The sequence below is a fragment of the Ascaphus truei genome, chromosome 8, assembly GCF_040206685.1.
Source record: "Ascaphus truei isolate aAscTru1 chromosome 8, aAscTru1.hap1, whole genome shotgun sequence".
Lineage (NCBI taxonomy): Eukaryota > Metazoa > Chordata > Amphibia > Anura > Ascaphidae > Ascaphus > Ascaphus truei.
The window spans coordinates 90,809,019-90,832,111 of record NC_134490.1 but is presented as its reverse complement, the minus strand read 5'-3'; the positions used below and the strand labels follow the sequence as shown (position 1 = coordinate 90,832,111).

Sequence of the window (23,093 nt, the reverse complement as noted above, 5' to 3'; positions counted from 1 at the left end):
AATCATTAGTAGAGTGGAGAATGGAATAGGGCTGATAGGGCACTATGACGTTTGACTTGAATGGGAGTTTTCGTGCAGTAAAATCTGATCGCCACCAGTGCTCTTCAATTACTCCTGATATGTGTGTGCAACAAACATCTCTGTAGCAAGCCAAAAATAGACAAATTGATGTTGGTTTTACATGTTATGCATTGTAAAATTTTAGATGTGAAAAGTTTACCATTTTCAGATAGAAGTTACCATGTGAGTAAGAAAATGCAATTGTATGAATCATGCTAACAATTTAGCGTTGGCACAAAACAGTTGTCTTAAACTATATATATAGTGCTCTCAGTTATACACTAATCAAACAGAGAGAACACATATGCTGTCTAGGCACTTTAGATAAAGTATAATTACCAATTAGTTAAAAATGATTATACATTCCAACAAGAAATAACATTTAAAAAAAAAATATGTTATGAAGGGAAGCATGAAATATTGATAAATTGCAAGTAAACATCTTTTAATAATTCCACAGGAACAACCTATGAGTAAGGTTTCTGAGTAATAAATGACAGATGTAACAGAGAATATTCTCCACAGAAATACAGATCTAAAAATAACAGTATGGAAAAATACTGAAATTGTATAACCTGGGAGAAATGAGTACAGTATAATCTCTCCAGTGAGTCCTGACATCAGGCCATGCTGCAGCAACATCGGTCAAAAAAAAATGCCCAATGCAGTTCGCCTTATTCATTCGCAACTCTGCTTCTTATGGAGGTTGAATATTGGCGCTGGATGGGAGGCTTTTAAAGTGTTAGTCTTCATACACCACTTCAAGCAGAGGCTAGTAACGAATCCTGAGCTTGCGTGTTCTGATCTGTATGACTAAAGTACTATTTGATTTAAAGTGTTGTTGTTATTGCATTAACTGTGGAGTTAAAACTAGAACTGTTATGATGTGTATACTAGTGCATACTAGCAGGGATGGCTGGACTTGGGGAGTGTACAATGGGTTAATTTATTTTTAATTGTGTGGGAATTTAAAGTCTGTAGACTTGTTTTCCTCTCTTGCCTTGTTGAGCCTGCAGTGGGTGTAGTTTATTTGATTGCTTAGCTAACACACCTGATTGGTGTGTGTGTGTGTGTGTCTCCCTCTTTAAATCGAGGGGCTGTAACAAATCCGGAGCTTGCCTTATCTGTGTGACTGAATTACTGTTTGATTTCAAGTGCTGGATGTATTAACTGCTCAGTTAGAACAGGGAAAATATGAAACAAGGTATATACAACTTCTATAAATTGTTAGCACTTTATACTCTATAGTGCAACACTGAGCAGGCTTGAGAATGCTACTCAATGCACATCTTGCTACATGTATAGGAACAGCAGTTCCTCTTCAGCTATTACACAGGCTCACAAATCTTTAAGCTGTGTAAACAAGCCATGCCATTTGTTGCAAAATATTAGCAACGCTTGATAGTGTACAAGCAGCATTCCACTGACTGCTAGTATATCTTTTGTTTTACTATAAATCATGTAATCCCTACTTTTTGTCACTAATTTTGAAGTGACTCTTATCTTATCACTATAAGATTGAATGTCACCATAATTTATTTATTTCATGGTGTTTTGTTTGCTCCCGGTACTTTAAAGAGGGAATTGTGAGAGACTACCAATCAGTGGCATTGTGACGGTGAGTGGGTACCCAGGCCAATAATAAAGGTATTATGCCCCTTAGCCATAATGGCGTGTTTGAAGTGTCAGCTCTGCAACCCAGTTATGGCATGTGCACTGTATTTCAATAAACATGTATGTGTGTGTTATACTGTTACAGGAGTGCTAACCAGATGAGGTGCACAGGGTATGAGTTTCAGGGATGATTTTGTGGTAAAGTGTTGTCAGGGTGTGTTTGGGTAGAAGGTGGCCAGACTTGCTGGTTACCCCAGAACAGGTACTCAGGAATCCTACCAGATCCCTGGAGATATGAAGACACAGACCACCAGACAAAATCCTCCCTAGGAAGCAGTTTGCAGCTCATTGCTAGATCTCCCTGTTTCAGCACAGACTAGAACAGTAAGACCGGGCAGGGGGAAATCACATTCCAGGATCCCAAACACCAGTATGTGCCCAAACACCCAGAACTCAGTGTAGGGGTTCAGTGTCTTTACCACCATTTATAAGGTGGCGAGAGGAAAAATGTTTTTAAAATCAGCACTTGCGGAATAAAAGCGGCTGTTTGCTTACTTTGGTTAGAAAGCTCCTAGCACTCTGAAACGTGCGGTGCGCGTAGTTCAGGGAGAAATATGGAAAACACCCATAGCGTAAAGTTTGTAGAAAAATTGATGAATAAAGGTCCCCCTCAAATAGTGTATTAAACATGTTAGGCACATTTGGGCTTTAATTCAGACCCCCAGAAACCGGAAATTACTCATTTATTGTAGCACCCAGTTAGTATGTATGTATCTAGTGACTCACTAAATTAGCTGAGGATGTGCAGCTCCAGACTTCTAAGACATCCGCTGGCTTGGTGCCACGATGTCTGTAAAAGCCCAAAGTTGAAAGGGCTCAGTGTCCCCAAGGTGTTAGTTGGAGAGGGGATCCTTAAGTACCCCATCCTAGTGTAAAGTCTGGGCAGTTTGGAAAATGGTGGCCAGCCCAGACTTGCTGTCGTCAGGGAGAAGGGCTGGGTCTCATATGCTAAGGAGCAAAGGTGCTAGGTTGGCGCATGCTCTTAGCAGAATGAGAAGCCCCCTCTGTCAGGTTTCCAAAGTATTTGGCAACTCCAGGATAGGTGGGAAAACTTATTCCCATGGAGGGATTGGCTGCACTAGTTAGAGATAGGGATTTAAACTCTAAGAATTCCTTCAGTCCATAAGGAATCAGTTCTACAAGATTCATCTAAAGATTCACAGTTCCAGCTAAGAAACATCTAAAATTTCGTAAGATACCAAGATTCCAAGTGCCATTTCAGCGATGGCAGAATGAAAGAAACAGCTCCGTCAGAGTACAAAGCAGTTGCAGGTAGCGCTGCTGACTGAGGACCATTTCAAGCCATTTTTCAGCAACTGCCACTCCTGGTAAATTGCTCCTAGAGACTTTGTTTTTCAAGATTTCATTTTGGTAACATTTTATTTCGTTTGGCCCCATCCCAGTAAGTGTATTTTGAGTGTAATTGTATAACGTGTGTATTTCCATTCGTGATATACATTACAATTTATTTTATCTCCTTGCTTTGCTCAATCATATGATCCCGGGTATAAATGTGTTAAAAGTGCTTGTCTCCCGTGATAGGCATACCCTGAATAATAGTGATCTTTTAACTCAGGAGGAGTCTAACTTATTGAATAAAAGATACATGCCACTGTATACCATACACATATAGATTCATACAGTAGTCTATTAGAGACTTTATAGCTCTACTTAACATTATTAATTTATGACTACATATGTGTTACGGTTGTGCTCACCACAAACCGGGACCAGACCGCGGGGCTGAGGTGGGGTTATATATAATCACCGACTTTAGGCCTCGGAGCCGGATCCGGAGAGCGAAGTTCATGGTCAAACAAGCCGGGGTCCGGTTTGGAGAAGGCAGCATAGTCTGTAGACAAGACAGGGTCAGGATTGGAGAAGGCAGCATTGTTGTGATTCAAGCAGGGGTTCGGCAACGGGTAGATGGGTACTCTCTGCTTCAGCGAAGGAGCGAGAGCGGCCTCTGCGTGAGGAGCAGCCATGGTCCATGACGCCGGTCTCAGCAGGGGGAGACAGCAGGCTGGTCGAAGAATACGGCAGGGCAGATCCTGGGAAAAACCAGTGCTTCAGCACAGGAGTCCGAAACAGGCCTTTGCGTGGAGAGTAGCAACAGACCTCAGGATACACAGGAAGGTAACCTCTGCTAGAGGAGAATCCAGCAGGCAACAGGAACCAGTGCTGGCAAACCAACGCTTCAGCACAGGAGTCCGAAACAGGCCTTTGCGTGGAGAGTAGCAGCTGACCTCAGGATACACAGGAACACAGACCTGCGTGGAGAGTAGCAGGAGGTCTCGGGATACGCAGGAACTAATGACGAGAACTAGAGAAGATAGTAAACACACGAAACAAGCCAGGAGGCTTGTGGCAGAACACTGTAACATCCAGCGAAGGATTATGCTCGGCAGTGAAGCAGTGTGGGGGGAACAGTATATAAAGAGCGGCAATCCAATAACAGGAGGGAAGTGTGTGAGCATTCCTCCAATGACTGAGCACAGGGTGAAGCTGCAATGAGAGGCAGCACATGTGCCATTGATTGCCAGAGGGAGAGTTTGTAATCTGCAGAGATCTGCAAGGCTAGAATCAAAGCCAGGACCGGATTCCTTACAATATGTTTAAATGTGATATGAATACTGAAACTAGTGCAGTGTAAATGGACATAAAACATTACTTTCAATTATTGGAAAAACTCTATAAACACCAAACCCACCTATGCCGGGAGTTAACAATTTTACAAAAATACCTAAAAACTGATCTAATTCCAAGGGCCCTTAGAGTGAACTCCAAACCCCATACACTCAGCTAAACCTTATGTCAACGGTTTATGTCACAATATATGGTGTCATTAACAGTGGTTTTCTGACTCACATCCATTATCCACTGTGCATCCCCTTGTAAATTCATTTGGAAATCTATCCACGGAAATGTTATTGAATGATTATACTGTATGGTACTATATACGGTTGACGGATTGCTGAATCCGAAGATAGGACTCTACAAATCCGTAAACGGGTTGTATCCAATGGTGTTTTTTTAATGAATCCATGTGGATTAAAACCGACCAAATCCGTTTGCAGATTTTACATGGCAAAACGAATTTTGGGTTGAAAATGCAAGAAAATCTGAGAAACAGATTTGGGTGGATTCACCCATATCTACTCAAGAGGACAAAGATACTCTACAGGCTTCAAATAATCCATGCCTATCCCCCAACATCAAGTCACACAGACAATGAAGTGGTACAGTAGATGTCTTCCATGAAATCAGCCAATTTAACAACAAAGGAAAGTGTCACCTCAAGATCATTATGCGAGATTTCAATGCAAAGATTGGTGTCCAGCAGAAAGATAAAGCATCCGTTGCCAAGTATGTTTACTGTAATAGGAATGAACATAGGGACAGATTGGTAGAATTTGCCGAATGTAAAAGCTTCTACATCATGAATTAATTATTCAAGAAGAATCCAAATAGAAAATTGACATGGAATGGATCCAATGAAACTAAGACTGATATTTACTATATCCTAGCTAACAAGAAACACGTGATTGAAGACTGCACAGTCCTCAGTTGTTGACACATGGAGTGATCACCACTTGGTTTGTTGCAAAATACATCTGAATGCAAAGATGGAAAGAAGAAAACCGATTGAAAAGAAGACAAAACCAATCAGCATCAATAACCTCAGCAGAGAAGATTGTAGATGAAAGGTAAAAAAAAAATGGAGGTATCGCTAACAAAAAACAATAGGAAAATATCAGATGAAACAATGCAATTACTAAGGAGACTACACAAAATGAAGCAATCCCAAAACACAAGAACAAGGATGGAATATGCAGAGCTGTGCAAGACTATCTGCAAACGTATAACTCAAGATGTAAGACAATGTAACTGTGATATGGTAAAGAACATTTTCAAAGTTAACAAAACCTTAAAAAAGAAGAAGCAGCAACTTATGATTGGGAAGAAACAAATCATTTAAAGACCATGCATTCATCATAAAGAGAGTTGAGGACTTCTACATGAAACACAAGGCACAATCCAGCAGAGGAAGCGCGAGAAGAATCCACAATGAAATACGCATACATCCTTCCTGAAGCGGAAAAAACAATAAAATACACGAAGAATGAGAAGGCTCTTGGTTCTGAGGTAGATGGAATTACTGAGTTCTTAAAATAAGATGGAAAAAAGTTATAGAAAACCATTGTAAAACTCTTTACATGCTACTTTAAGAACAAGATCATTCCAGAACAATGGAGCAAATATAAACTCCACATCTCAGACAGGTCTGCAACCCTGCTTTGCACCATTGCTTTTTAGCAAGCAATACTTCCCCATCTGCCAGGGATCCTGGGTAATGACATACAAATGAGGAGTTAAAAATGTGTGTGAGCGTAGTGATTTGTAGTAGGAACACATACAAACGCAACAGTAGTAGTAGGGGACAAATAATAAATGGGGCAAACAGTGCAATGGGAAACAACAGGCCAAACCAAAGTTAGCTGTAAGCATTGCAGTACCACGTCCAAAAGCAATGACAGATGGGACAAATAATGCAAAGGGAATACAAGACAAGAAACAAGAACATACCTGTAGATCTGCAGAACTAGAGGGTGTTTTCTAGAATATGTGTGAATTCCCTAGCGGGGATGACTGGTTCATCCCCGGGCTCCTCCTGGCCGAGGAGATTGTTATCCCCACCCTATTCTGCAGGGACTAGCCTCCTCAGCTTGATCTTAATGGATCCTCCTCTTGGTGTCTGAGAAGGAGGGTCCATTTCACCCTCTGTGGAGGGACCTGAGGGTGATACTGATTGTGCCGTATTGGTGGCACGTCGGGGAGTGGCTGCAGGCACAGCAGTAGAGGGTGTGGCATCCCCGGTATTATTGGGAGCCACAGAGGCACGAAGTGCCTTAATCGCCTATGCCACTGCGGCCTGTGCAACCTAAGCCAGAAGAAAACGAACAGGGAAAGACACAGCCCTAGGGAACAAACAATAACCTGACTGCTGACCTATAAACAGAAAGTTTGACAAGCAAAGAACGAGCAGAGTGGGTCGGGATTTATATTCAAACTAAGATGGCCACTGGCCTCATGTACTGTGCTAGTTTTTACCGGCCCATAGTTTGAACCTAACAACTCTGCATGCCCCTACAGGTCTGCGAGGAGTACTGTGGAAGCGAATCATGACAATGTCTTTGGCTTGTCAATATAGCTCTTATCAAAATCCTTTTTGGAAGTTTGTGGTGTGTGGGTCATTTTAATTAACTTTGCATAACCATTAGCATATCTCCCAGGTGTCTATGGTATGCTCCTTCTTGAGCATGTGTCTCTTCATATGTTATTTTAAAGAAGTTTTGAGGAGAAATTATATATATTGTGGCAGGATGGCCGTGGTAAGTGAGGAGGCAACACGACTTTTCTGGTGAAATAGTGCTGGTGGATTTATTTGTCCAAAAAAAGGGTAACTAAAACAATGGGCACTCTGTCGCTTTAAAAACTTAAACATAAACCTAACCCCGGTCGGGGCACTGACTAAACAAAAGTGCAGGCTATCTACAGTACCTGGCTGGCTAGCTAACCTAGTCCAGCCCAACAATGTTCAACAATACCAGTTGGCTCCTTACCTGGGAGCTTTATTCCCCCTTGGGACAGGATCAATCTGAGCAGCCTGTGTCTGTCTGTCTGTCTGTCTGTCTGTCTGTCAACAATCCTCTGTCTTCTCTCTGTGCCTGAGAGAGACTGCCGCCACAGAGGCATTTCCTCTTCCTGTTTTAAAGCAGGTTAACTAGCTTAATTTGAATCACCTGTGGACTGCTTAATAAGCTGGGTTAACCCCTCGACTACTGGAAAGCATGCATACTGCCATCCCCTGCTAACATATACAGAGTCAATGACCCTGTCACAATATATATATATATATTCTAATAAAATAGATCTTCCTCTCAGATTTTTCAAAATCCGCATGCAGATTTAATATAACATTGAATGGCAGATTTCACAAAATCTGGGTGGAACTGATTACATGATAGATAGGATGCATCTGTCTGAATTTTTAGTGCCCAATCTGCCTTTTGATTTCTATGTTTGAGTCAGATTTGGGTTAAAAATAATCCGTGGAAAATCCACAGATTGGATTTTGACAACTTCACCCATTTCTACTAAGATGTGCTACTCCACAATCCACATTCCATGCTAAAAGATACCTTAGACTCATGTTAATGGGCCATAAAGAGTAAAACTCCATAAGACTTCATTTTTGCAATATTTGAAATATATCACTTGCTGTATAAACTGATCTAGAAAGGAAGGGCAAGAACTGAACACAGCATCATTTATCTAGGTATTTTGCTGAACATACTTTAACAACTAATCTATAACTTAGTTTATTCACGCACTTTTATGTTTGTCTAATAATTGAAAGTATTTTGTATACACAAAAATGGATATATATGTATCTTAGATGTATTACTAAATCACAATGTCCTTGTGAAACAGATGTGTATCCTCACTGAAGGATACAGACTTGTGTCTCTTTTCTCCTTGATCATGTAACAGTAAAACATCAATAATATTTAGATGAATTACTGGAGAAAGAAGAAAATAAATCTTTTTAGATTACATTAGCTCAGAGTTTAGAAGGTCTTCCTTTCTACTTTTTGTTATTTTCCTAATGAATTGATAAACCACTCTGCAGTAATGAGTCACTTTGAAATAAAAGCTTTCTTCTTTAATTCACTATTTCTTTTAAGTTTTTTGTTAAAACGTTTCTTTTTAAAATGCAGAAATATTCTTAAAAGAGATATATATTTCATTTTATATTTTAACAATTTGCTGCATATCATTAATATTATCTCTAAGTTTTATAACCGGTGAAATATAAATCATTGATTCTATGCTTTTACAATGTAGGTCTTATCGTGATGAATTTACAAACACACTTATTACAGAAATGCATCCATTTGTGGTTGCTTTCATTTACTGGACCTGCTGATGATAATCATAAAAGAAAATGCCTCTGTTTAATTTTAGTTTAAGGGTTAGTTCCACAGAGCACTGTTAAATCTGAGCTACAGTACTAATGTGACGTTACCTAAATCGGTAATTAGTTTTCCTCGGTTTAATGGGTATCAATAAAATTAATTTTGATAATAATAATTGTTTGTTCTTGTATATTAGTTTTACGTAGTGCTTTACAGAAACAGTCCCTGCCCTGTGGAGCTTACAATCAATGTTTTTGGGGCCTGAGGCACCGGGAAATAAAGTGACTTGCCCACGGTCACAAGGAGCCGACACCGGTTATTGAACCAGGTTCCCCTGCTCCAAACTCAGTGCCAGTCAGTGTCTCTGCTCTCTAAGCTGCTCCTTCTCTCTATGCAAAATATCAGTTCATCAAATTAGCATCGTTCTGTTAACTGTATTAACAGGGATTTTCATTGCGCAGACGAGTTAACTAATACACTGGACATGGGCATTAGCAAAACTCTAACGTCCGTTCCAATTAACGCACATGTGTTACTGACACAATTTCTGTAAATATTGTTCTTGTTATTTGACCTGTAATGTTTTCTCCCTTTATTGTTTGCACACCATAAAGTAATCGCGCTGGGGAAAATAAAAAAGTTTTGTTCACTTCTTCTGTCTTTGTGTAATTATTTATATAGCCCTCATTCTCTCCCGTCTTGATTACTGTAACCTCCTGCTGTCCGGCCTTTCTGCCTCTCACCTGTCTCCCCTACAATCTATCCTTAACGCTGCTGCCAGAATCACTCTACTCTTTCCTACTGCACCGACACACTTTATTCGAGCAAATACCCAGTATGTACCTGGCAGATACCTGGAATGCGCCGCTCCTCACCTCTGACAAGCCCCGTTGCGTTTGCCTTCCCAGCCTGGGTTCATGCCTGGCTGACGGGCGGCTGATCTGTTAAATGATAATGATTAGGATTTAATAGGCTGCAATGCTTCGCGTGTCTACCAGATGGCATAAATTCATGAATTGTAATGCAGTGTATATATATATACTGTGCAGTATTGCAGCCAGCGGGAATAAAATGCTTCAATCCCTGCATGGAAAATACCTCAATGCACTCGGGCAGAAAACAGTCACAAACCTCAATACACCCGGGTATACCCGAATTCGTGGGACTAGCCGAGCTCGAATAAAGTGTGTCGCCAGTGTAAATCTGTCTCAGTGTCTCCCCTGCTGAAATCCCTCTCCTGGCTTCCTATCAAATTCCGCATCTCACACTCAATTCTCCTCCTCACTTTTAAAGCTTTACACTCTTCTGCTCCTCCTTACATCTCAGCCCTATTCTCTCACTATGCACCACCCCGACTCTTGTGTTCTGCTCAAGGATGCATTTTTTCTACCCCTTTTGTATCCAAAGCCCTCTCCCGCCTTAAACCTTTCTCACTGACTGCCCTGCACCTCTGGAATTCCCTTCCCCTCAGTACCCAACTAGCACCCTCTCTATCCACCTTTAAGACCCACCTTAAAACACTTGCTTAAAGAAGCATCTGAGTAGCACTGTAGCTAATACTATACACATGATACATAAAGCTTGGCCCCCTGCAGACGCCCTTACCAGAATGCCCTCCTACTATCTCTGTACGTTCTTCCTACTTACCAGTTAGATTGTAAGCTCTTCGGAGCAAGGACTCCTTCTCGTCCGAAATGTTACTTTTATGTCTGAAGCACTTATTTCCATGATCTGTTATTTGTTATTTATATGATTGTGACATGTATTACTACTGTGAAGCGCTATGTACATTAATGGCGCTATATAAATAAAGACATACATAATTGTAATATATATAGAAAAGAAAACAATAAGCGCATCAAAATTATATTATCAACACAATATATAAGTGAACAGTGACACAATATATACAACTGGAGGAGGTGCTACCAGTGACTACCTGTCCCTGATTCCACTGCTGCTGTTTAGGTGCACGACCACACCACAGTCTAAACTGAAGGAATGGCGCAGATGACCGAGGCGCAAAGGAATAAAACCGGGGAAGGGAAAAAAAAATGTGATAAAAAATTAGTGTATCCCACACTATAAATTCAGAATGGAGGAGCAGCTTATTCGAATCTCTAAAGAAGTAAAACTTGTCACCATTTACAATTGTGGATCAATAAGGGATAATGCCACATCCGTAGAATCTGTTGGTTGAATCAATGGTATACAAAATAATTAACAGGACTTGATGTTGTTATAGTCAGTACAGAGCTGAGATGGATAGTATTCTTCTTGAAAATTTATTATAAAATAGTAACCAACATTGGGTATGCAATGACTAAAAATGCAATATATGCAATAATGAGAGAGGATCACAATTAATTAACTGTGTGTGAAGATATAGTTCCAATATGAATAGGAGTCTTTAGAAAGACTTACTATATCCTTGAGGCACAGTGATGACAAATTGTAAGTGGAGATATAGTCCCAATATGAAAAAGAGACTTTAAAAATATTTACTAAATCCTTAAGGCACAGTTCCTGTCACATATCACATGTAATGACAAATTGGTGTCAGTCCCAGTAATTCTCCTTACCCTCCGTGATGATCTTCTGCGTGGTGGGTTTGGGACAGAACTGCCTGTTTGTAGTGTGATGTGCAGTACGCTGTTTGAGAGAGAGGGGGCGGGGGGCGGGGGGCGAGGGGGGTAAGGGGCTACACTGCCTCTCCTTCACTTATTTCTGTATATTCCGTATACTCACCCCTCTTCACAGTGCCCATCTGGGGATTCCAGATCAATGTTTTCAGCATCTCCAGACGCACGGCTTTCCTCCTACTAACCCAACCTCACTCACCGCTTCCGTATCACGTGGGGGAGCTTGTTCACGTCGCGCGAGATGTCCAGCTTTCAAATTACTCCATCTGAAGCTCCATCCACACCGTAGCCTTTTCAGCTCTCTTACTGCCAATTCTGGTCACACACTTAGGGAACAAGAATGATCCTCTCACAGTAGCGTTCCTCTCTCAAATGATCACCCTACGCGTTTCCACAGTATTGTCTTCGTCAGGGCAATATATAATAAAGACATACATACAAACATACATAATTGTAATATATATATATATATTTTATACATATAGTATAATTAGTTGTAGACCCATACTTAATACAGTCAAGATTATATACAATATTAGGTTTGAAAATATATGCTACATTAATTTTAATCACTAAAAGCCACCATAGTTAATTACATGAACTTCATGTCACATTATCAGATGCATCTCTTGATGAGTTTCAGACATTTATATGAGAAAATTTTATATATAGTGAACTACACACGGAAGTGATCTGAGCATTGGAGATGCTGAAATGCTGCAGCACTCGTGGCAGGAGTTGCAAACAGCCACATCAGGTGCACAGTATCATTGACGGACCCCCCTGCTTCTGTAGATGACGCCCCTTACAGATGCTCTCCAATGTTTGTTATTTTAGAATCCTGTAAGTGTATCTCCTAGGGACACTTTTCTTTAAATAAATTCACCCAATTTGTACACAGTTACACGCTATGGAGCTTGCGCTTTTTTGTGTTTTGTTCTTCTAGGTATACAATGTAAATACAAATATGTCGAAATACTTATTTCAACAGCTTGCGATTGCAAAATTAGGCTGCGTATACGCTGCCGCTGAGAGCGGTGACATCATCAACTCTCCAAGCATGAGCGCAGGGAGTCCTGCATAATTTTGCAAATATGAGAGTGGCTATTTTTGTGTGGCTGTGTGTGTGCGCGCACATTGACTGCTGCTGAGTGTGCTTCAAAGTCAAATTTGTTTGTCTCCCCAAGCGCCAAGCTTTGGAGAGAAACACCCCCCAGTTTGCGCACTGCTGCATTTAATCAACACACACACATAATCACAACACAGACACAACACACATACTCAAACACAACACACACTCAATCACAACACAATCAATCACAACCAACACAGACACAACACACACACACTCACAACACACAACACAGACACAACACACGCTCAATCCACATGCACACAATCACAACACACACACAATCCATCACAACCAACACAGAACAACACACACAGACACAACACACACACACACACAATCACAAGCAACACACACACACTCAATCACAACCAACACAGACACAACACACACTCAATCATAAGTCACACACACACCTGGGGGAGGAAGTACTACTGTAAGCTTGCTCCTGTCCCCCATGCTGCTGAAAAGTGGGTGACACAGGAGGAGGAGGGCTTGTCTGTGTGCAGGGAAGAAAAGCCCCGCCCACGAAGCAGGCAGACAGAGCAGAGAAGCAGCCTCAGCATGGAGCTTCTTGGCCTCCTATCCACAGCTCTGCCTGCCCCCAGGTTTCCCCGCACACAGCCCATGCCACCCCTAAATAATCTTGCGCCCCCAGTTTGCGCACCACTGTTTTATATTATGTTCCGAACAGTTGTGGTTATCTTCTATCAATAAATTCACTTTTATTAATGCTGTTGTTCTGTCTGGCGAGTTGTGTTAGTCCTGGTCTCCCGTGACAATTCCTATCTGGTGGTAGAAAGTAAACGACTATCTATATACCACATTCATAGCAGAATAAAATATGCAGTATTCGTTATTATATTAACATACTTGAAGTTTATTTTCAACCTATAAATCTGGCATTGTAGTTGATGTACTAAATGCTTCAGTTCATTTAGAGACCTGCCTCCACCATCATACATAGATGCATACATACATACCCAGTTATGCTAGGTACATCTGATTTTTTGAGCCAGGACTCTAAATGAGCTCCAACATACTGATATTACACCAGCTGCAATGCCAGATTTATAGGTTAAAAATAAATTTCAAGTATGTTAATATAATAACAAATGCAGCATATTTTATTCCGCTATAAATTTGGTGATCCCAGTTGGTTATGCATGATTGATACTGTAGACTTAATCTGGAGTTTTTCTTATTGACACATTGCAAGTCACTGGTGGAACCTGATTTCTCCTGCTATAATAAATAACACATACATGTAAAAAAATATTCAAAGTCTGAAAATGTATGTAACTAATTTAACATACAAATTACATATATTAAATACTTTTTTTAAATGAATTAATTACCATATTAGATATTCTGCCATAGAATTTACACCTGCAATAGGAAATATAATGTTTGATTGCTGTCCTTCAAAAGTAAGATTTTTTTTTTAAATGTGATTGAATCTATAATAGACAAAGTGCATTGGCCAATAGTTGTCTTAGAGAATCGCACAACTGTGTAAATATGGGCCTTTGGACTCGAATCAGTAAACTCCAGCTTTGGAAATGTGTTCACAAAAAAAGAATTGAAAAAGAGCTGTAGCCCCCTCATCCCTATTTAATAAAAGAGATACATGACGTAGCTCCAGGAATAACATGGAGCCTTCTTCGGCTGGATTGAAAAATCTGCATGTAAATTTGCCATTTAATAAACGCTAAAGTGCTGTGAAATGACAGTCACAGTCCTCTGGGTCGTAATTTTTATTCTGGCTAGTCCAGGGGGTTGTTGGCCAATTTGGAAATCTATATGGTGTTCTCTATATAGAAAACCTACAGATGTAGCAGTGTTATTGCGCCCACTGATGCACTAGAGGGTTCCATAGCATGATAGCCCATATTTTGCTCTAATGCAGTTATCTAATGCAGTTACAATGGTAGCTGCTCCAGCTTTAGTTAATCCTGTAGTACATCTCCGTTTTGTTCTCCATACAGAATGTTACTGATGAAGTAATATTGCTGAAATGAAGATACTGTTGATATATTACTGAAATGGACTGGGGGGGGGTCTCTGGAGAAGGATTGAAAGCGATGTGAGAAGGATTGAAAGCGATGTTTAGTTTCCATTTTGTCAAGTCAGTTATGCTTTTAGTTTCCATTTTGTGTGAAGGAATGTGTGGTGTGTAGATGTGGGTTTCGCTCCTAAGTAGATTTACGACTGTGACTGAAGTAACGCCCACATTCCTAGTGAGAGATTGTTCCAGGTACCTATTCGGAGATGTTTTAGGTCAGTTCTAACCAGGTTTAATGAACTGTAAAATGATTGGTTTAAGAATTAAGGAGTGGTTAGTATAATCTGCCTAGTAACATATTTTAGACAAAGGAAATTAAATGTATAAAAAGCCTGCTTGGACACTCCCTGGCAGAGAGTCTTATAGACTTTTGAATGAGTATGATCATACTTTGCAATAAACTACTTATTATCAAATGAACCCCGTTTGTCAGTTTGGAACATTGACATTACATGTATAACACAAAACCATTTTCACTGACAGCATAAGCATCTCTCCTCCTGCAAATTGCTGCACAAGCAATAATGCCAACATATTCCTTCCTTTTTACTTCTCTTACTATATTTCAACACTTTTTTATTACTGTAGAGGTATATTTATACTAGAGGATACTAAACTCTACCAAAAGTCTGTAGATCTGATACTAGATTTGAAATAGAGGGGGGGGAGGGGGTATATAATGTATACCATACTAATCCATTGCAAATTGCCACACTAGGAATACTGCCAATATATTCCTTCCTTTTACCTCTCACTATATTTCAACACTTTGCACTACTATAGAGGTATATTTATACTAGCGGATACTAAATTCTACCAAAAGTCTGTAGATTAAAAACTAGAATTGGAACAGGGGAAAAATATATTTTACTAATCCACGGCTGCCAGCAAAACAGTTACAGACAGCAGATAGCATCCTCAGAGACTACGCAGATTTTAGCTTATTTCCATTTATCACTCTAGCAGTTGGACTAGGTGTATCGAACTTTATGTTCATATATATTTGTTATTAGATACGCTTTTAAATAATAGAGCATTGTGAGCACATGTGTACTGTAGGTCTCCAATATTTTAATATGCTTATTAATAGCTATTTTTATGTCCATTGTCATAGTACTGCTAGGTGTGCGCTACCAGGGACATATTCCCACCCATGTTTTTTCCCATTAAGTTTAAAGCCGCAGACCAAGCAATATCCTACATGTGTGTTTTATTTTAATAAATCAGTTCTGTACGATGAGAAATACTTTTAGCATTTTTTTTGTAAAACAACTCTGAATGACATTTTTAATGTATTGTAATGTAACAAGAATTTTTTGTTTTGATAGCAGCCATTTACAAAGTCACATCCCCTTCCTCTTCTGAAAAAGGCTCTGGCAGACACCTTTTTGAGCCCGGCCCTCTCTCTAGCAGTGCACCAATTGTATCTAGTGACTGCCTTGTCACTTGATCTTCCCCACAGAACGTTGCATCTTTGGTCCTCTTCTGCTGCACTGACAACTATTTAGTGAACCCCAGAGCCGAATCTTCACCTATCGATCACAGGAGAACGGATTGATCAGCAACTTGTATAATAACTTATCATTGTGTGGATTGTATTGATACACATATTAAAGGGGGGAAATTGCAGCTTGAACTGCTGCTTTAAATAGACCCAAAAGCAGCACCCTAAGTTCCACCCTTTGTGTGAGCAAGACCCTTCCCAGTGAACAACTGGGCCTTTAGTTGTCTATTAAAATGTATATTTTAATAATGTTTTCAATGTTATGTTTTAGTGATGCAAATGCCTTTCGCTACTTCTTACCCTAAACATTTTGCTGAGACGCTTTCAACCTAATTCAATAGAAAATGTAACATTTTGGGTAGGAAGAGGTTTGGAGAATATTGAATAGGACCCTAAACTTAGTAAATGATTTATTTATTTTGCTTAATACTTTGCCGTTGTAACTGAGAGGCTGGGGCATACAGAGAAAGTTGACCTGTTCATCCGAAAAGTAACTTTTTAAATATATATTTATTAGGTTTGTGACCCTTATAGAGAAATTTGTTGAGTAACTTGCATTTTCAAAACGGCAGAAAAGTTTGTCATTTTTTATTTAATAAAACAGTCTGTACCTGTTTAAAAACTGAAAACATAATGCAGATTTACACTTCATTGAGGATATAAGAAGGAATTAAAACAAACCTGATTATGTTGTCCTTCCTTACGTCTCTGGGTGTGTGAGATCCTTTCTGTGACTGCAAATATAAAAAAAATGCTGCAGAACTGTATGTTGGGAATAAACCTTACTCTCTTAATATTTTGTTTCTATATAAAGAAACTGTATCCTTGAGTTTGGTGCTCCAATGTAAAAACCTCAGCTCACCAAAAAGCGGGAAGGGATATCGCTGTGGTTTCACACGTTAATATAAATATACACACACACACACACACTCTCTCACACTCACCACACGCACACGCACACGCACACGCACACGCACACGCACACACACACACACACGCACACACAGACACGTTTTGGGAATCACAATAACAATCACAAGTTACTACACACATACTTTTATTGTGAATCTAAATTTACAAGTTACTATACACAGTTATTTTTATAGAACATTTTAATTGTGGTTACCATTTGATTAAGTTGTGGTACTTCAAAGTACATTTGAAATATGGTAAACATGTTTAACTTTTAGGAAAATGAATAAATAAAATCTAGTTGTATTATTTTGTAATAGCGGATAATGTAAAGGTACACCATTTTACTAACACTTACTTGCAGTTTCAACTTTCTACACTTTTTCTCCTCAGAAAGTCCAAGGCAAAAGAGTGATATCTATCTTCAGTCAATTCAGTCTTATGTTTACTAACTGGCTTTGTATATGTCCTATTCCTTTCACTATTTGTCTCTTTAATGACAACGTACTGCAGTTAAATCCTATTATTTTAACTTATTTTGTAGCCTGTAACAAATGTGCAATGCCTGACATTTACATGTCATTTATGAGGACGTTTGCAATATTCATTGGTTAATGTAACAAGCTGTACTCATTTCATATAAAGAAATATTAACAATGTTTCCTTCAAAATGGATAATACTATCTCTTAAGAAATAACTTAATTTCATTCTGGTTAAATGCAAAATGATAGGATTTAACAGGTTCACCTAACATCCGTGCAGGATTTTATAATAATTCTCTATTAATATATTCTATTCTAATGTAATTGCATGTGAAGTCTCTAAAAGAATTATTATACTCTTTATTTCTTTTCTTTCATAATTCTTCTCTGCTTCCATTGATGAATATACTTTTGACTGCAGATTGGCAATATGAGGGTAAGATCTCAAAGCTGAAAGTCCTGAGCATTGCTTGTCTGTTATTCATATCCATTCTCTTTATAACATTATTCAAATTCAGCTCACTCGTTTCAATTAGATCCTTTTGATCACAATTAAATTGCAATTATATTTGTTTTTGTTGTGAAGCTTTAATTACAATGTTTCCCTTTTAATCATCTCTTTATGTTATTTTTTTTTGTTAAATTACCATAATATCCTCTTAGTCCTAAAGGACTTCAGCTTCAGTCACGTCTGACTCAGACTTCAGAGAAAGGCATGTTTTAAAAAGCCCAATTAACATATAATGTAAAGGGATAAACACTTTTGAAAACGGGGCAAGGGGCAGCAGTGCTGGGAGTACAGCTTTTTGGTGTTGGAAGTGACCAGTTCTATGTTGTGATGTGGCAGAAGCTTGACGGTTGTATTCTAGGGCACCAAACGCTTCCAGTTATTGAGGCTTCTGTTATGTGCATCGTTGTGGCAATACAAGTAGACATTGTGTGATCATTTTGTGCAGTCATTAAAGTGCATTGCTCAGTGCAGGAGTGCTTGGATACCAACAATTTCATCTTTCTTAGAATGACCATACCAGAAACATTGCTTGACTACTTAACGTAATGAGACAGCCATTTAGTTAATTAATTCCTCTTTTTCTGTTTATAGATTGCAAACTGGCCAGGTCTGGTCCCCCAGCAACTATAGTTGCTATAGATGAAGAAAGCAGAAATGGTAAGTACGGTGTTATAGAAAACACTCTTATACTGTATATGCCTATTGTGCTACTTGGCTGTAGCAAAAAAAAGGACAATTCAGGGTAATCTTTGTACCTGTATGTTAGACGAAATAAGATTGTATGTCATTGTTCAGGGTGCAATGTTGCATAGACTCTAATTTTGTACTTCTTTAATAAACAAATTGACTTTTAAACCATATAATGTACTCTATTATGGTGTTTACAAGAGGATTTCTATCCTGGAGAAATATTAATGTATATCCTTTCATGTGGGATGCTTAAAAATGTGTATTTGTGATTTTCTATCACAAATTGCTCTATTATTCATCTGTAATCTTTGCAATTTTGGAGTTGATAGTGTATTTTGTTTCTAAATCAGTCTCTTTTTACCCCATAATCATAGAAGTCTGCATTGTTATTAAGCTTTATTCAGGACTAAACTAAACATTCTAGATTCTAAAACAACCACCAGCTTGTCAAATACTGTAATAACGTTTTTACATGGCAGAGTGCATTCCTTTGCACTTTACTGCTAGGTCAATGTATGTTGTTAAGTTTGACTGCACCTTTAAATACCCTATATATGCTCATATATGTTGAGACTGATCAATATGTTGACACTACGGTGAGAGACATGAGGACAATTAACAGGGTTCAAGTGCAGTAGGTGGAGAAACTTTTACCAGGAAGTAAGAATACAAAGTATTCATATTTTAACTTATAATAAGGGATCCAGTATAATAATAAAGAGTTGATCACTATGTTTATATGTATTAATGTAATATATAAAAAAATATAGTTTGTATGTTGTAAATATGCTATTGAAAATATAGCCCTCTTTATGATATTTAATGGGTTAGTATATGATGTTTGAAGGCTTGCTTTTCCTGTACGTAATATAATTAGTCACTATAGGAAAGTGCATAATTAGCGGTGTTTCCAAGGAGAGAGTTGTGTAACATCTTGAGCGTGTTATCTTATATGGGTAGTTACAGTACCTTGCTGTTGCTATTGGAGCTGAAAGTAGAAGCTGAATGCTGTATTGAATTGAAAGCTACGTAACAAGGATCTGAGCCAAGATTCTGTGATTTGCAAATGGATGGAGCAGAAAGGCCAGAGATTGAGCCACTGAGCTGAAACCATGTGCATTGCTCAGCATATTCTATATCAGCTGAAGTGGTCAATCTGTCTGTTTTCGGACGCTTCAGCTGATAGAATAAGCCCTTTAAACTGCTATGGATAGACAGGAATACAGGAGGCCCCCTGTTTCACGTGTTGTGGTAAGCTCACCCAGTGACAAAAAATATATGCCATTTTTTTTATCATTTACAAGGGTGCTATTGGGGTTTGACTAAAAGCAAAAGAAATCAAGATCAACACGCATCCATTATCAATTACATTTCATTATTATTAAACCTTTCTTATTACTTGTATCATGCTGCATGAAAGCCTGCAAATATTTAAATATTTCTAATATTTTAATTGAAATTGGGGTTTCAATTTCAGTTATATATTGTGGTCAAAGTATAAGTTTGCCCAGCCCTCCAAGGTAACCTCTTATTAGGCAAATACTAACTTCTAATTTAATTTATTTTTTAAATCATGTCCTCTGAGCTTAAAGCTGCAGTTCAGTCTTTTTTTTTTTTTTTTTTTTTTTACATTTATTTTTTTACTTCAATAGTTTCGTGTGTGCAATCTCTAATTAGCTAAAGAACTGTATAGCTGCAGGTCAATTCGTTTTCCATGTATTGATAGGTCGAAATTTGGTGACATATTAAAAGCTGGGATTTGTTTATAATCTGCTTGACTGGCAGTGGAAGCTCATGAATATTCATGAGCATTCCTGCACTGACATGTGCTAGAGGGAGGGCAGGGCTGACAGAGGGGTGTGCCAGAGCTTGTGACAGGACATGAAGGGGCAGTGCCTTAGCAAATGGCTGTTAAAATAGAATACAAGAAAATTGGTCTTTCAAAGTTGTTTTATTAAAAACAGAAAATGCTAAAAGTATTTTTTCTTACTACAGAACTGATTTATTAAAAAAAACACACATGCAGGATATTGACTGAACTGCAGCTTTAACTCCTCTAGCTTTTCACTTTAATTTTCACAGAATGACAATCACTAATAGGATCACTTAGCTAAAACCTCAGCAGAGTTGTCGGCAGCTATAGATGCAACTTCCAAACCCCTACCAAAGAATAGTGCTCCCGCTAGAAAGTAAACGTGAAATCCAGAAATCCTTGATGATTGCTTTTGATAAGGAATCATAATTGCTACTGTATTTTGGGGAAATGTTACTGTTGTTTTATGAAAATTGATCACTACTTTACCGTTAAATAGTTTAATAAAGATTTGTTATTTTATTTTGAAAGTCTCTGGCACTTATTTTTGTTCCTAAAACCTCCCGTATTTTCCACCATGCACAAGAACCCACAGCCATTTTAACAGCTCCCCTGGGAGGTCCTGGACTAGCCAGCATTAAACCGGTTGTCCATTAAAACGCTCTGCGAAGTGAACAGTTCTAAATGTACCCGTGAGCCGGGTAGCATTACACTAACTTTAGAAATTGCTAGAATCAGTTCCTTGTTATTTTAAGTGAAGTTTCTCACATTTTGAACATGTCTTTGTTTTTTTGCAAACTTTTACATATTGTTTGAATGTTTTGAGCAGAGTAAGGGAAATTCGTAATGCAGATTAACAGTTTAAATTGCTTTTGCTTTTCAATTATTTAACTGTTTTAGCACACTTACAGTATAGACAAACGTAAAAGATCTACCATAATCTGGCCAGAAAAACAGTTTGCCTCCGTTGGCCATGTGACAGAATAATCATGATTTTATCAGAGAAAAAGTTAATTGGGTTTATTTGCAGATTTATATTATATGTAATAATTGTCAAAGAAAAGTTGTTAACCCCATGATTGGAATAGGTTAAACTATGAAATTGACTTGGATAAAGAGTATGTACCATGTAAATATGAGATCAGTCACCTCCAAAGTTCTACTGATTACATCTGCTTTAGAAGCTATATTTGACCATACTGCTAAATGGTTTGTGCAGAATATTGCAGGGTGTATTAAAGAGGAGTTATTCACTAAAGGGCATGATCGTTATTATGTTTCCAGTGCTGGTAATGGAGAGAAAGTTGAGATGTCCGTCAGGTTTGCAGCTGTGAGCTTGATTTTTTTCAACCTTGTTAATGACTTTGTCTTCACCACAATGTAGTTATACATTCATTTAAGGCCCTGAATACATTGTTCAATTGTTTCAAATATAGTTTGAGAAAGAATAAAAGACGGAAGACAAACATCAAATAATTTTTGCATTCCTTATTCTGTATGTCTCTACAGTAATGACATAAGTTTAATTGAAAAGTCACGGCTAGAAATAGTGTTACATTGTCACAATACCGTATATCCCACACAATATTAAGTGGGACGTTGTTAGTATATCACATGTTCTACAGATGTGTTACACTGATTATTTATAAATATAGGTAGTTTTGTCTGTGCTGGGTGAAATGACCTTTTCAAGGTTATGTGTGTCAATATAAAGGTGCACAGGCCCTTCAAATATTTAGAAGATTAAATAAAATTAACCAAAAAGAAAATGTAATTGCAAAACAAAAATACATAAAATAACATGTAGGAAAGTGAGCTTTATGAGTATTCATTGTGAGCTTTACTTTAATATTCATTTATGTTCTTTGGGTATTTGGAAGATCATATTAACAAACAAAGTTATAGTAATTGTCATAAGTTACATTTTATTTATCAGAAACAGTTAAAACATGTTAATAAAAGGTTAGTAGTATAATTGAGGATAGAAATAGGATAAGAAAAACTATAGAAACGAATATTTAACATACAATATTTGATTGCATTGTTTGTATATTGAGAAACATGGCAAACAGTAAATCTTTACAATACTTTTCCTTTGTTAATTGTACCTTTTCAAGTTTTCCAGGTACTCTTATGGTAAATTATGTTTACGAGAAACTGCACTAGAATGATCTGTTCTTTGATTGTTATCCTTTGATAAATGTGAACATCTGATTCGGTTTTTCTATTTTTGCCACAATAATGTTTCACTTGTTTTGCTCCAGGGAAGTTGTAATTTAGCACCTGCGTGTATAAAACACATGCAAAGATAATTGCTCATTTACAGTAGTCCCATATACAGTTTGCTGTGAAGTCACTTCTAAGTGCCGGAGAAGAGATCAGCTCCATTCAAATGAAGGCGACTAAAATCTTCTCCGGCACTGAGAAGCAGCTTTATAGCATCTTAACTAAGGGATGTCTTATTACATAGCTCCAGCACTTTTTCTTGGACTGATTGCAATTGAAGTGAATAGTAATATTGCAAGCCAGAGTGTATGTCTCTCTCTTTGCCCTTAAATATTTAGTGCAGACAATGTTATGCTGAGAAGTTCTGAATTAAAAGAAGCATTTAATTTCTCAGCTTTTTA

General features: G+C 38.2%; 1 protein-coding gene across 2 annotated transcripts in view; it reads left to right on the top strand.

Annotated features, from left to right (window-relative positions):
- PCDH15 (protocadherin related 15) overlaps positions 1–23,093 on the top strand; it is a 1,763,546-nt gene that overhangs the window by 320,203 nt on the left and 1,420,250 nt on the right. For both annotated transcript variants that reach the window (XM_075612935.1, XM_075612934.1), the window contains exons 3-4: positions 17,874–17,888; positions 18,555–18,620. In XM_075612935.1, the coding sequence (XP_075469050.1) occupies positions 17,874–17,888; positions 18,555–18,620 (81 nt within the window). The remainder of the gene's footprint in view (positions 1–17,873; positions 17,889–18,554; positions 18,621–23,093) is intronic.